Source organism: Gorilla gorilla, chromosome 4 (assembly GCF_029281585.2).
Source record: "Gorilla gorilla gorilla isolate KB3781 chromosome 4, NHGRI_mGorGor1-v2.1_pri, whole genome shotgun sequence".
Lineage (NCBI taxonomy): Eukaryota > Metazoa > Chordata > Mammalia > Primates > Hominidae > Gorilla > Gorilla gorilla.
This window is the reverse complement of record NC_073228.2, coordinates 22431515-22447561: the sequence shown is the minus strand read 5'-3', so window position 1 is coordinate 22447561 and position 16047 is coordinate 22431515. Positions and strand designations below refer to the sequence as shown.

The following is a 16047-nucleotide window of genomic DNA, read 5'->3' as shown; positions in this document are numbered from 1 at the left end:
GCTGTTTACAATGGCTTAATTCAGTGTTGCAATGTGAAAGCAGCCATATCCAATGTGTTAAAAAAAAATGGGGTGTGTGTGGCTGTGTTCCAATAAAACTTTGTTTAAAAAAACAAGCAGTGGGCTAAATTTGGCCTCTGGGTCATAGGTAGCTGATCCCTGTCCTAGATGATAATCACCAGAAAAGATAACCAGTTCATTCAAGTGATTGCCCAGTGAAATAATGTTCTCCAATTATCTTAGGAAGTTCTAGATTGAACTGTATGTTAAACAAAGATGCCTGACCCATTCAAAACCATAGTCTTAAGGGATGAGGTGCTGTGCATGGGACAGGGAGACCTGCTGGTGACTGTAGCTTGTCTGTCTGTTCCTCATAGTATGTTCATGGATCTCCATGTTTTCTTCAGGCACATCAGTAAGCCTAAATGGTGTAAAGTCCTCCCTTCTTGTCTCCCTGGCTCCTCTTTTGGGAAACCCAGCCTGGTACTATAGTCTGAGTATTATTCATAGTCCCTCATTTGTCCATTTCCTGGTTGCTGCCCTTGCTAATCTTAATCCATTGCTTATAAGAGGGACTGGGTTCCCTCTTAACCTTTTACAGCCTCAAAACCCACACAAGAAGGCAAGTCACACTTTCCATTTGTCATGCCTACCCGTTTTCCCCTCCCCCTGCCCTTCTGGCTCTCAAAGCATTTTCTCAACCTGGGAATAAATGGAAAGATGCCTAGGGATTTTCTTTTTTTTTAGATTAAAGACTTCAAGTCAGGTTATTTAATTCATTTGCAGACTCAGGCAACATCTACTGAGCTAATAGCCACTAGCAGAACAAAAGGCAAGGTGGGGCTGGCAGGTGTTGGAAGCAGTCACCAAGATAATCTGAGGGTTGGCATGTCCTGTTTTGATAGTAAAAAGCTTTTAAGTACATTAAAAGATTTCCAAATGTCCAGAGGATGTGGGAAAGCTAATAAGCATGATGGTAGAGTCCTTGGTAAGTGTGCTGTGTATGTGGTTACTAATCAGAAGTATGGCTGCTATTTAGTTTTTGAGGGAGCTCAGGAGGAAGGACCTGGCACTCAGAGCTTCAGTTGATTTCATGAGTGTAAGGATCCGAGCCAGCACCCAACCTGTGTCCTCAGATGGGCAAAGGGAGAAAATCTCTTCCATTTTCTGAGTCATGATACTTAATCGTGACCAGCTATCTTCTTTGGGGTTTTCATTTCTTTGTTCCTTTCCCATTTGCATTGTTTCCTAGAGTTTCCATGAGCAGGAACTCAGTTTTCCATGGAGCTGACTCATCCAACCCTCCGCTGTCAGGATTAAAACAAATATAATTAGAAAACCTACAGCTGGGCAACATAAAGGTTGTAAACTAAACTCCCTAAAGTCAGGGGAAACAGAGTGAGTCACTTATGTGTCTGGATGTAAAAATGCTTACATTTAGCTACTCAACTGGTCATTGAAAATAGTACTACCAGGCAATCAAGGAAGTGAGCATGGGAGGTGAGACACGTGGGACTAAGTTCTACCTGTAGGAATTATCCATTTTGGGTAGGTTTGGTTGGTTCTATTTCCACTATAAGAACTGTGGCTCATGACCTGATACATCTTTCTAAGTAGAGGTGGCAGGTTCCACTGTGAGAGCTGGGCACTTATTGTAACAAAATTGAGCAATCTGGGGAGAATTGTTCTAGTGCAGAGAAAATGGCTTCCTGTTCAGAATTGTTTTGAAATGCATGGCCTCTTGAATCACATACCATGATTGTTCCCCTGGCAAAGCATAAGACTTGTTATGTTTTTAGAGTTTACTTGTTCTGAGCTGTGAGGATAGAGACTCTTCTTTTCCCTTTTCAATCTTTAATCTCCGAGTTCAGTTTTCTCTGCACATAACTAGAGTTTGGCAGTCTACATTATTTTTCAGATGGATCAACTCTTCATCAGGAGAGACATAAATAAAGCTCGTGGCTTGGCAAATGGCTTTAACTGTTTTAGTCTAAACCAATTCTCCAACGTCAAGGGCAAGGGCTACCTTCCTTGCACATTTACTGTTCAACAAAATTGGCTTCTCATTCCATCATCTTTTTCCTGAGAAATAAAAGTGCATACTGCTGGCCCAGCATGGTGGCACACGCCTGCAATCCCAGCACTTTGGGAGGCCGAGGCTGGCAGATCACAAGGTCAGGAGATCAAGACCATCCTGGGTAACACAGTGAAACCCTGTCTCTCCTAAAAATATAAAAAAATTAGCCGGGCATGGTGGCATGCACCTGTAGTCCTAGCTACTCGGGAGGCTGAGGCAGGAGAATCACTTGAACCCAGGAGGCAGAGTTTGCAGTGAGCCAAGATCGCACCATTGCACTCCAGCCTGGGCAACAGAGCAAGACTCCATCTCAAAAAGAAAAAAGTACATACACCTATGAATTGTCTTATTATCTTACTACTATATTAGCCTAAAATGACCTTGTGGGGCCCAGGGCTATTTGTAAATCAGAGTTTGGGTTGTTTTTTGTCAATCTTTGTATTTTGCTGTAGATGAGACTTACGTAGCATAATTACACTTTTTTTTAAAATTTAAAGAATATATTGGAAACCTAGAGATATCAAGATGGAAAGAGTGACAACTAAGAGATATCTTTAAAATGTTTGCATCACTAGATGTGTGCTTGATTTTGGAAAGGGTAGGAAAAGCCCAGCCTAGCTCTGATAGGGATACTTAATCCCTGTACCAAGCAGATCTATTCATTTGCTAATCTCATATATTGATTGTCAGTAAGATATTAATACCATGTTTTTTCTTTTTCTTTTCCAGCAACATCCATTTTTCACCCTACATGAATCCAAAGGAACAGATGTGGCATCTTTTGTAAAACTGATTCTTGGAGACTAAAAAGCAATGGACTTAATCGGTTGACCCTACTGTGGATTGGTGGGTTTCGGGGTGAAGCAAGTTCACTACAGCATCAGTAGAAAGTCATCTTTGAGATAATTTAACCCTGCCTCTCAGAGGGTTTTCTCTCCCAATTTTCTTTTTATTCCCCCTCTTAAGGGGGCCTTGGAATCTATAGTATAGAATGAACTGTCTAGATGGATGAATTATGATAAAGGCTTAGGACTTCAAAAGGTGATTAAATATTTAATGATGTGTCATATGAGTCCTCAAGCTTCTCAGACTTCTCTTATTCTTTACAAAATGAATGCATTGGCCCTGACAAAAAGGTGCTACGGTAGTGATGAAATTATAAGTAGATTTGTAGTTTGTCCCATTTATTATTTTAATATTTATGTTTAAGTGCTTGGTTGAAAAGATTCCATTTTATACAAGAAGGGAGATTCAAAAAAATATAAGGTTGGGTTAGCAATATTTATAGGGCTTTTATTTTTTAAGTTCAATTGTGTCTGTGGTCCAGAAGAAATTATTTAATATGCATCTTTGAGAATATTATAAAAATATCAAAAAGGAGCTCTTCTTGTGAAATGTCTGTTCCAGCTGTTGTGACTGCTGCCATTTTTGCAAACATCTGCCCAATCCTGGGTGATCACCACATCTTTTAGGGGAAGTGACAAGATGCTCTGATCATACTCTTTTTCCCAACTTTGGAAAACATAAAAATCACTCATATCACAGCTCAAAGAGTAAAACATTTGGTTCTCCTGACACTTGTGGTATAGTATTAGTGGAAAGTGATTCGTAATATGATTTTATATCCACCTACCTATTCATCTACCTGTGTGTGTGTGTGTGTGTGTGTGTGTTTGTGTGTCTATTTGGCAATTCACAAGTCCTGCCAAGTGATTTCTATGAGCATCTCTGTTTGGTAAGGAGGACATTTGTCAGTTTTGAGGGGGACATGTGTTAAATCACAGAAAAAAATGGTGCCTTCTTCTGCGTTTGTCCCTCCTGCCATGTGTAAGTTCTAAGGATTGCCTTTGTAGTTAATGTACTCTTTGGCTTTGTTTGTTTCCTTGTTCAGTGAAGCAGCCTTACTATTCATAGAAGGGCTAGAATAGGAGAAAATTAAAGGTAGTGAGTAATTCTTTGATAAGATGAGGAAATAATGGGAAAGGTTGAATTAATTCCTAGGCATGGACTACCAGATGACCACAAGTTGCGTTGAGGCCACGTCTTTCTTCAGCAGCGTGCAATAGCTGGCTCCTCTATAGGAGATGAGCTTCACTGGGAGCTCCTAGCAAGTTGACTAAACAGCAAAAGTTCTTTCTCATGGCTAAATATACCCACAGGTTCTATGATTTGTAGCTCTAGGTTTCTTGATGATCAAGGAGTGAAGTAATTGACAGGGAAAATATAGACCTATGATAAATAACCAGGAAGCATTGCTTTTGGACAAGGAAGGACAGAGGATTTTGATTTTAAAAAGAAGAAAAAAAACCTTATTTTTTTCTTTCTTGGCCTCAAGTTCAATATGGAGAGGATTGCTTCCCTGAATCCTGTCTTCCTTCCCCTTTTAGATTTTGAAGTGCAATCATATGTTTTTCTCTGTTTGCATTTTTTCCTCCTTGTTCTTGACAAGGAGGAGTTGCTCCTGCCCAGAATGAGTGTGACACTTCCGAACCCTTCTTCATATTCAGTTCCAAGATATATCTGCTTGATTAAACATGAGCTTCCTCTGCTCTGAAGCTACCTCTCTCCTCATTTTATTCTAGCCAGAAAAGGAGTATCACCCTAGTGATTATGGCTGTTCACTTTCCCATCTATCTTCCTAAATCTGGAAGTTCTTCTCTTGGAGATCAAGAGAAGAATTACAATTGTATTCCTTACTTTATTCACCCATCTATGAAAACAGGAAGCAATAGGAAAAAAAATCCGGTTACTCCATTTTAGCTTTTGGTGAACGATGTAAAGCAAATTGTCTCTCTGGTCTAGGTCTGATTACTCTTACCTGTTTTTCCACTTTGAGACATTCTAAACAGAATGTGTAACTTCTCCTATGTATGCCTCTCCCATCTGTGAACCTAGGCCAAACTTGCAAGAACAATCATATTAATAGTAGGGTAGAGAAAAAGTTAGTCTATGGTTCTCAACCCTCGTGTACATTGGAACCATCTGGGAGCTGTGAACACTGTCGCTGCCAAAGTTCCAGCCACCAGAGATTTGGATTTAACTGGTGGAGCCTAGGAATTGGTGTTTTTTTGTTTTGTTTTGTTTTTTACATACCTTCATGTGATTCTGATGTGAAGCTGGGTTCAGAACACTGATCTAGTACCTTCTAAAGAGAACTGACTTAAATTTACTTTCTTTTGAACATTTGCAGGGAGTAACATGCCATTGCAGAGAGTAACAAAAACAGGTCCTATTTCTTTCCCTGTCCTCATCAGTGGAAATCTCTTTGTCACTCTGAGGGAAGGCATGTTCCTGGGATACTGATAGGAAGTTTAGAACACCTTTTCCCCAGAGAAGCAATATTTTGCACTGTTATTAAATATGTTACATGGTAAAGTCAAAAGAATGACCTGATAGCCTCACAAGACTAAATTTTAGAGCATGGTTTTGTTTTTGGAAAACTGTGTTGTAAGTGCCAATCAACCAACTTTTGAAAAAATCAAGATACCTAAACTATATATAAATGGGGAGTATTCTGTACATGTAGACTTATATATAAAGACATCTGTGTTCACAGATGACCCTCAAAATAGTTAATGCCCCACCAGCATAGACCATCTGAATATCAGCCCTGTCTACACCTATCAATGTATTACAAAATCAGTATAGCTCTACAAAAGAGATCATGCTTATTTCACCAGATGTATTTGATTTTGTATCATATAATTGTCCATGTTATAATTTTTGAAAATGTTTATTAAAATAGCCATCTTTTTTGATATTATTGGTTTAAGAGGTATGCCAAAAAAAGTAATATGCATAACTTTTAAGACTATTACCCTATGTTTGTACGTATGAGTGAATATTGCCCACCAGAGTAGCCATCTTGAGAGACTACATATTTATATACATAATGCTATTAAATTATTTTTGCCACTTCTCTTTCAGAAAAGGCTTTAGAATCCACTCCCTCCTCTGAGATGTGTGTCATCATTTGAGAATTATTACTTAGGTTTTGTTGTTGTTTGTTTTGCTTTTTACAAAAATCCTTAGCAGATGTTTCCCTCTTTGATTTACCTGCCTCGTTTATCAGATTTCGCACAAAGTTTTGTTTGACAATTTCTAGAAGTTATATCTTCCCTCAGAGCTGGAGTTTTAGCATCATTGACTCTTTGTAAAACGCCATGTCATGGGCTCTGAAGATAATTTCAAATGAAGATTTCCACACCCCGCCCCCACCACCCCTGCCCAAAGTGCATGATTATTTTTAAGCAGAGTCATTCTTCCACCAGAATAAGTGTAATCTCCCAAAATGACTACTTTGAAGGAGATAGAACCCCCATAAAGGTATATGTTTGTTGATAAAATATCAGGTCGTCACGGATTTTGCACGTGAAAGTCACCTATTTTCTATGATTGAAGGTCCTGATATGGGGGGATAATCTATTTTTTCTAAAGACTGTGTTTGGTCACACTGATTTAATCAGAACAAATGGGTTAAATAAGCAGCTTTTATCACAGTTAAGCCATCTGAAATGGAAACGAGTATGTATGGGCATGGCTTGAAATTGTTTGTATTTTACAGTTCTTGTATATCCTTCAAGCCTAACAAAAAATTGTATGTGCCAGAGATTCCTAAACTTTCTGTGTTCAGGGTGCCATTAGTTGTCTTGGTAATTTTTTCATGGTGCCCCAGGCCAAAATATATACTTAATAGTTCAGTGTTTTAAGTAATTAGGTCCCAACAGCTTAATAATAGCAGTTTGCACAGTGTCCTGCATATGTCACTATATTTCCCTTAAAAATTTCCAACATTGGCTGAGCACGGTGACTCACGCCTGTAATCCCAGCACTTTGGGAGGATGAGGCGGGTGGATCACCTCAGGTCAGGAATCTGAGACCAGCCTGACTAACATGATGAAACCCCGTCTCTACTAAAAATACAAAATTAGCTCGGCATGGTGGCACATGCCTGTAATCCCAGCTACTCAGGAGGCTGAGGCAGGAGAATTGCTTGAACCCAGGAAGCGGAGGTTGCAGTGAGCCGACATCGTGTCATTGCACTCCAGCCTGGGCAACAAGAGCGAAACTTCATCTCAAAAAAAAAAAAAAAAAATGTACAACATCTTGCTTAGCCTGTGTGTGTTCTGTGGTACCTTGGAATAGCTCAGTACATAATTTGGGGACCACAGATATCTATTATGCCAATGTTTGCACTGTCTGCTGTTGGTGGCCCTCAAAATGAAATTCTTGGCCACTCAACTCTCCACATTATTTCACTCTTTGTTTTGTTATTATTAGTATTCTTCTTGCTTGCCATTGGCTAATTCATTTTTTAACTGCAACCCTACTCTTCTTTGCTGTTCATCAGTCCTGCAATGCCGTAGTGTCTTAGTCTAGAAAAATGCAATACTCATAAGCCCCAGCATCGGAGGAGGCTGGTGCTAAGATGGACAGGGTTCCTGATTTCTCTCACTGAACTTGATTTAGTGTCTTGGGAATTATAATCTCAAAGGAGGCAGAGAGGGGTTAATGTTGCATAATTTATCACTAAAATGTCTTTGTTGACCAAGGGGCTTTATTAATTATGCTCAGAGAAACAATTCTGTTTCTCTTAAAAGTGTCTAACAAAACACTTTTTTCTTTGGCCTGAAAGGACAATGGATACCTAGTTCCTAATTTCCTACCCAAATGCTGTTTTGGCTGTGTTACTCCCTCTGCCCTCGAAGCTAAGATTTGTATATTTACAAAATTTACTGGAGCTGGTAGTCAGATCTAGTAAAATGCATTAAATGTCAATTGTGCTGGGATTTTGCCTTCTTAACATCTATCTATGACTTGAAGAGGGATTTGTTGGCTCAGAGGATCTTCTGCTTTTAATGAATTAGCAAGTGAAAAGGTATTTGAATAAATGTCAACTTCATAGGACTTTTTTTTTTTTAACTTTTCAAATGGAAGGTGCAGTTTTCAATTAGGCCTCTGAAAATTTACATAGTCAGATGGAAAAATGCCAGAGTAAAATCTAGGAAGAAGGAACTACCAGACCCGATAGAATAGAAAGAAAACTATTTTATTCTAGGAGGTCTATGTTCCTCTTGTGTTTGAGTGCCTCTAGCGCTGTTAAATGTGCTGACAGCTAAAGATGCTCTTTGGGGGTTTTTTTGGCTTTAATTTGGGTACTATGGATTCTTTTGGGAATCTGTTGAAAGCTAGGACCTTTTCCCTAGGAAAATTTACATTGTATATGAAACACATAATTTTGCAAACTTTTTTTGGTTGTTGTTGGGAGGGGGTTGCAGTTTATATACTCCACGGGGTTAGTAGCTCTGTTCTGTAGAATATTGACTGTGACATCCTAGACCACAGTTGGCAAACTTTTTCTGTATAGGACCAGATAGTAAATATTTTTGGCTTTGTGTGTTATACCATCTCTGTCACAGTTACTCAGCTCTGCTGTTGTATCATGAAAGCATCTATACGCAATACACAAATGAATGAGCTTGGTGGCTGTGTTCCAATAAAACTTTATTTACAAACCAAGCAATGGGCCAAATTTGGCCCACAGGCCATGGTTTGCCAACACCAGTCTTAGAGCATTAAATATAAAACTCTGATTAACTAGATGTGTAGAGTTCTTCCATTTTAGTAACTATTGAGCTCAGCTGCCGTTGAGGCAGATTAGGAAAATGGACATAGGAAACTGGATTCAGAAAGGATGAGGACTGTTTAGTCCCATGAAAGTTGCTTGTTAATGTCCTCAGGTAAGTATGAATTGTTCTGGAAGCTGATAGAACAATTTTCTTCAGATCAAACTGAAGTACTTACTTTTTCCATTTCTATGCAATCACCAACATAATTTACTTCAATTTGGAAATAAATGTCACAGTTCTCTTAGTTGTTAACTGTATCCTTGGCTTAGGTTATTTGCATTTTCTTTCTTTCTTTCTGTAGTGTGGTTTATACACAAGGAGAATCACGAACCCAGACACTAGTCAATCTCTCTATTCCCTGACCTGTACTGAGATTGGGGAATTTGGGAGGTCAGACTTAACGTCAAACGTAGAAGAAGGCTGATAGAGTTCTTAACCTTTTCCAACTTATCCACCTCAATTATTTGTTCACATTTTAAGGAAGTAGGAAAGAGTAGTTTGAAGTCACAAAATTTGTTCTCAGGTGTTCTTAAAGCTCCCTGTTCTCACTGCGACAGAAGACTCAGGCCTACTCATTTTGTGCTGTCCCACAAAAGTGAGAGGAGTACTTCTCTTTTTTTAAATCATCAGTAAATTTCAATTTTAAGGGGCCTATGCAAAATGCCTCCTTTCTGATGTGATTTTCTTGGGTTGCTGGCCCTAGTTGAATTTATGGGCCCTGAAGCCTCTGGTGGAAATCTTGTCTTCCCTATAGAACGAGAACAGCTATGTAATTTGCTTCACCTTCTGTTAGGACTTGCACCCTCTTTGCCATACAGAATGCTATAAAAATGACAGTCTGCCAGTGACCGAAGCTTTCTCATTTTTTTTTCTTCCAGAACAATAGCACACATCTTGGTTAAAGCTATAGTCTCCTTATTATTCAGAAATATTCTTTTTTCCTGCTGCACCATTAGGCAAACATACATTATGCTTAGAATGATACTTGGAAACTCCTTAACAGGGCATATTGAAGTATTTGATCTGGCAACTTACCTAAAAGAATGTTTGCTCTTCACCTAGGGAAATAAAACCTGAATTTCAGAGCCTTCAAAATGAAATTATCCTTCCAGGGGAAGCACATTGCCACCAAATACATCACTCACTATCTGTTCCTGGTGACTACATAGAAGATGTGTTATTTTTCTGAGGTTTAGAAAGTCACTTTACAGCTATGCAAATATTGTACTATTACAGATTTTTCTAATGAAGTAGTTTGAAATCAAGACTTTAGTGGAAGGTAATCTTTTCAGTTTCTGACCCAGATTTCTTTTTCAAGCAAAACTCCTCTGAAAGCCTCTTTGCTATAGAGGTGATGAAGGCACTTGCTAGCCTAAGCAGAAACATAAAGTAAAAAACTTTGTAGTAGGGAATTTTTGTTGGTAAGAAATCAGTATCATCTTGTAACACAAACACGTGTTAATAGAACTTAAAAATACTCAGCCTAATTCCTTGGGACTTTCAGTATCTTGACATCACTTGTATTATCATTTGAACTTGGACATTGAGCCCTTTATTTTTGGGAGTTTACAGTTAAATTTTGGAAGAATTGTGTTGTATTTCTTTCTTAGATGTTGTCAGTATGAACAGAATTTTTTTGTGGACAGTTAATCTTGATGTGCTCCATAGCTTTCTCCAGTTTACACTTTCGCATTTCTGAGATTCAGGGTCTTTTTCAAGGAAGGAGGCTAATGTTTAAGGCCTGGAGGCTGAATTCAGGGAGCGTATTGGCAAGTTTAGGCACTTACTTGTGTCTTAATGTGGGAAACAGAACTTTCTAAGTAATCTCTGGAGTTTGTAGCTTAGACCAGGCCTTCAAAAGTCTTTTCTGTTTTCCTTTGCTGCAGTTTGCTTGTTATTTCTCTGCTGGTCACAGATGACCTGGACTGACTTAATGCTTTTGTGGTAAGGAACTGATCTGGCCATTTTCATATAACAAAAATCAAAGTCAACAATTTTGTATCAGTCTGCCTAAATGAACCCTATTGTTTCCAGTTCTTAAAAATTTAAGGGCTATCTAAGAAAAGTTTAAGCGAAACCCTCATTCCAAACATGCGACCTTATAATAAGAACTTCCTTTAAAGATGAGCAGCAAGTTTGGGTATCTGATTTCACTAAGTAATATTCTATTGTGGTCAGAAATGGGTAATTTGCATCATTTGGTCACTACCAATATTTGTGTTGGAGTCTGCAAGATATTTCAACAAAGTAAGTCAAACCACTATCTTAGGGGATTGTTGCTGGACTTTGGAATATAAGGCTGAACAGTGATGTGAAGTCATGTTTGGGGGCTGGAAGAAGTGATAAATGCAAAGGTTGGTGCTAAATTAGGAACCCCTTGAAGGAGCAAGCTGATTAAAAAAAAAAAGGCTGGCAGACAAGTATATCTTTTAATTTATTTTCAGTGTTACTATATTATAGAGATGATTTCCCATGGGAAAACCCATCAAAAAGCCAAACCTTTATTGTTATTTTTCCTTAAAAATACTGAGCTATAAGAAGATTCAGAGAGTGGCATTAATTTGGATATCAGAACATTTTCTTTTGTATCCCTAGTGTTATTGATTTGAAAGAGTTACCTTTTCAGACAGATGGCTGAACAAAAGTAAATGATTAACGGGAAATTTGATGGTTGAGAAAAAGGAACGATACGCCTAAAGCGTTTTGAGAATATACCCCTCATCCATCAGCCACCTCTGGGTAAAGAAACACAAATACCAAAGCCTGAGCTCCTTAACCTTTTGTTCCAGAGGGCAGACATTTTTAAGAAAGGTGGATGTTAGAGAAGGTTACCTAATGAGCAAGCTTCTTTCCCATAATGCAGAGAACTGTGAATGTACTTAGAAATACACTACAGGTCTTCACCAGATGAACTAGATTTTATAATTTTAAAATATAATACTGAAAGCTAGTTTGAAGTTTCAGAAGCCATGAATGATGGGGAAGAAGTAGTTTTTTATTTTATTTTTCTGATCTCAAGTTGTTTGTCCTGTTGTATGTTCAATACTTGGGGAGATAAGAGCGAGGTACAGCTGTGGTTTTCAGACCATATTCAGTGGTGCCCCTGAGGGTCTCTCGTGAACAGAAGGCAAAAAGAGTGTGATGAAGGTGAACTCTGCCTATCTGAACCTCTGTCAACCTCCAGTCAGAATATCTGGCTTCTAGTATTGTTCCTTTTAACTGGAAGTCTCTGTGGCCATTAAAAACTTGGGAACGTAGGATTAAATGACCACTTTAGGACTTTAAACAGTCTCAAATATGGGAAATTTTATAGCCAACCACGGCTGTGAGTCCCTGGCTTTTGCCGTATTGAGTATGCTCACAGTGATAGGGAGATAGGTGGCCAGAAGACAGGGTCATTTAATTTTAATTGAGCATAAATCATTTTGAAAGAAAAGTGCAAGGAATTGTTGTATGACAGCCATGCATTATAGATCCTTACATGCGACATTTTCCTAAAGTGGTTGAGAATGACCTGATCTTTGTTCACCGTCTCAGTGACAAGGCGTGGAGTGACTGGGCTCTTCATATGCAGTGGAATTTTTGCATCTCTAGGTTTGCAGAGGCAGGAGTTACCATTTTTGTTCATTGACCTATCAGAAAAAAGCAAATCCTTTGGACAATGTTGACACAGACAGGGGTACGGTCTGAGACTCAAGCTAACAGAGCTACTCCTTGCTGCCTTTTGCAAAGGTGTTGTATCTGGAGAAGGGTAATGGAAACCTGGTACAGCCTTTAGAAGTTGGAAGCTGTGGTGGTGTATCTGTCATGAACTGCACACAGAGGAATGCTTAAACACCAGCTGAGTCATATCAGGTGCCTTGTACACACACATAAAGAGTCTGGTGAATTCTGACAGTGTTATGTTTGCCACTAGAGCAAATTTAATAGCTGGGGTTTCACAGCAACTGTTTTAGAAAACTATATGTGCCAAAAATTTACACTGGGCAGCAGTTTATAGTGTTCTTGGCCAATCTGCATAAAAGCCACTTGAGGAGGTTTGATTAAGAAAATTCTGTTTATCTCCTGTATTACCTCTGTGTTTGATTTATTCTTTAGTCTCAAATTTATTTTCTGAGTGGACTGATTTTCTATATGAACTGAAATGATGTTTTAATAGAATAATAGGTATTTTTAGAGGAAAAGTATTTTTTTGTGTAATTCACTTACACAACTAGGACATACTTCCTATGATACTGAATCATCAAATTGAGTCATTTAAAGCTGAAAGAGGTGTTAGGAATGTAGTTTCACATTATTTAAATACATGAACAGTTTTCTATATATTTTGTGAAAATCTTGATGAGACACTAGAATTTCTTTATGGAATTGAACTTTACAAGAATTTTAATAAAAGAGGTGGATTTCTTCAGCTTTCTTTGTGCTTCAGTTTCATAGCTGAAAATGCTGCTTCCGTTTATTAATATGGACTTTGTAAGGAAACACAACAACACGTTTTCTTACCTTCTGTAAATTTTGTGATAGACACATGTTATTTGTATATATGATTGATTGTTTGCCTGTTGCACCCTAAAGTTATTTTCAAACCATGTTTATTGCAAAGAGAGCCTTTGGGCAAGTGGAAAATGCCCTGATGCTAGAATGAGGTAGTTCCATAAGCTAGTTAGGAGCATGCTACCTCTTCTTGGTATCTGAAATATTCTGAAAGGAGATCGGAGAGGTCCTATGCACCCCTGTCTTTCAAAAGCCACCACCAGCACTTCAAAGTAGTGTCTCTGGAGAGTTTAAAATAAAAGAATGAATGCTATTCAGTGGATTCCCTCATTGAGGCTCCCATCTTTCCTGCCAGGTGCAGCTTTTTCTGGTTGGGATCATCTCTTCTTTACGGATTGCCGCATTGTCTCTTTGTGAATGAGGCAGCCTGAACTGTAGAGCATGAAACTCATTAGAAGTTTATAAAGTAAAGACCTGTAAAGCATGTGGGTGGAATGTTTCCATGCTTTTGAGGTGAATATGAAATTTAAATTCTGGCCTTTGGGAACTCTTTGCTTGTGAGCTGAAGAAGGAAAGAAGGAGTTGGGGGTGTATATCTAACTGTGTTTTTCTATATGGAAATATATGAGCATCAAGTGATAACTTCAATAAGGCCTCAGGATTGTATTTAAAATACCTGTTTTGTGGGACAGCATGCCTTTGTTTTCTTTGCCTGTTGGCTTTGGTGGCTCCAAACATTTTCATTTTAGGCTAGCTTTCCTGTCACCCAGGTTGTGTGCATTTTTTTTCATTTGAACTATTTTTTATCATTATTAATGATGTTATCTCCAAATCCTAAAGCCAAGGAAATAGCCAGTATGCGGGACTTGCAGTAGATATAAGCATTGGTGTTAACATAGGTTAAGTTTTGATAGTGTTCCCAGAAATATACTGAATTGAGGGATAATGTAGCTTTAAAGAAATTATGTTTCTTTTTAACATTTGGAGAAGCCACCTGTCCTGGGTCCCTATTCTTGAGAAATTCATCTTTTCATGCAAATAACATTGATGGGGGACAAGACTGGATGATTGACTTCTATCAGTCAGTAGACAAGGAAGTATAATAATTGCCAAAGGTGAGGGTAATTTTGCCTTACAAGTATGTAGGTCATTCTGTGGTGGAATTTCCCATCACATCTAGTAAAAAACAACCTTTTCATTTCCGTCCTTTCTAATCCAAGATCATATTTTTAAAAAGTAGGTTTCTGATGTGCCATGAAATATTTCTGTGAATCTGTGTTTTTGACCAAGGAAACAGCTGAGATATTAAACCATGTGGTTGTTCCACGGTTCATCTGGCTACTGTTCTGGGTCCCCTCTGACCACCTCAAAAAGAAAATGAAATTGGGAGATTAAATCAAGCTTGACCTCCTCTTTTAATGAGGAACTTTCACGTTGACTTCCTATCTCAGGATATTCTTCAGTTTCATACTGCTGAGGAGAAAGGAACAAGCTGCAGACACTGTAACTGGTCTCCAGATGTGTGTATATGCGTGTAAAACTTCACACCGTGTGTGTTGTGTTCAATGTTGTGTCAATCTACAAACTGACTCAAACAACAGTTTAACGATAGAGAAGACAGTGATAATGGCAAAAAAAACACCCAACCACCTTTTTCCATCAAAGTGCTTGCTATGACTTTCATAGCTGGGACAAGTAACATTAAGTATTCAGGAGCAAAGTGTTCTTGAAAGAAAATGGTGTGTTGATCTCATAAGAAAATGTACAACCAATAAAAGACATTTTAAAAAGCGTAGTGAGTCTGTACATTAATTGAGTTGTTGGAAACCCTATATTCCAGGAACATGGTATAAAAGGCTCTCCCGGTAAAAGCTTTCCTGGACTATATATTCTTGTTATTCTTTCTCTATGCTTTTCCTGTTTCTACCACCGCACTTCCAAAACAGACTAGAACAAAACCTAACAACACAACAGTATTGCAGTCATATTAGTCTGTTTTCATGCTGCTGATAAAAACATAACTGAGACTGTGCAATTAACGAAAGAAAGTGGTTTAATGTACTCACAGTTCCACGTGGCTGGGGAGGCTTCACAATCACAGTGTAAGACGAAAGGCATGTCTCAACATGGTAGTAGACAAGAGGAGAGAGAGAGAGCCCAGCAAAAGGGTAACCCCTCATAAGACCCTCAAATCTCTTGAGACTTACTCACTCTCATGAGAACAGTATGAGGGAAACTGCCTCCATGATTCAATTATCTCCCACTGGGTCCCTCCCACAACACGTGGGAATTATGGGAGCTAAAATAATTTGGGTGGGGACACAGCCAAACCATATCAGCCGCCCTGAAGACTCATTAGAAAATCATTTCAAGGCCAAGTGTGGTGGCTCACGCCTGTAGTCCTAGCACTTTGGGAGGCAGAGGCAGGCAGATTGCCTGAGCTCAGGAGTTTGAGGCCAGCCCAGGCCACATGGCAAAACCCCATCTCTGCTAAAAATACAAAAAATTATCTGGGTGTGGTGGTGCACATCTGTAATCCCAGCTACTTGAGAGGCTGAGGCACAAGAATTGCTTAAACCTGAGACGTGGAGGTTGTTGCAGTGAGCAGAGATCATGCCACTGAACTCCAGCCTGGGTGACAGAGTGAGACTCTGTCTCAAAAAAAAAAAAAAAAAAAAAAATCGTTTCTAGTCTACTTCAGACTCAATATATTTGGTTTTTTTTTTTCTTCCCCAAGACAGAGTCTTGTTCGGTTGCCCAGAGCTGGAGTGCAATGGCGCGATCTTGGCTCACTGCAACCTCTGCCTTCTGGGTTCAAGCAATTCTCCTGCCTCAGCCTCCTGAGCA

The 16047-nt window shown here is 38.8% G+C and overlaps 1 protein-coding gene across 3 annotated transcripts in view; it reads left to right on the top strand.

The window, feature by feature from the left end:
- MAP2K6 (mitogen-activated protein kinase kinase 6) overlaps positions 1-14995 on the top strand; it is a 140872-nt gene extending 125877 nt beyond the window's left edge. For all 3 annotated transcript variants that reach the window (XM_055386521.2, XM_019028396.4, XM_063706132.1), the window contains one exon: positions 2807-14995. In XM_055386521.2, the coding sequence (XP_055242496.1) occupies positions 2807-2884 (78 nt within the window). In that variant the 3' untranslated portion in view covers positions 2885-14995. The remainder of the gene's footprint in view (positions 1-2806) is intronic.
- The last annotated feature ends 1052 nt before the right edge of the window (positions 14996-16047 follow it).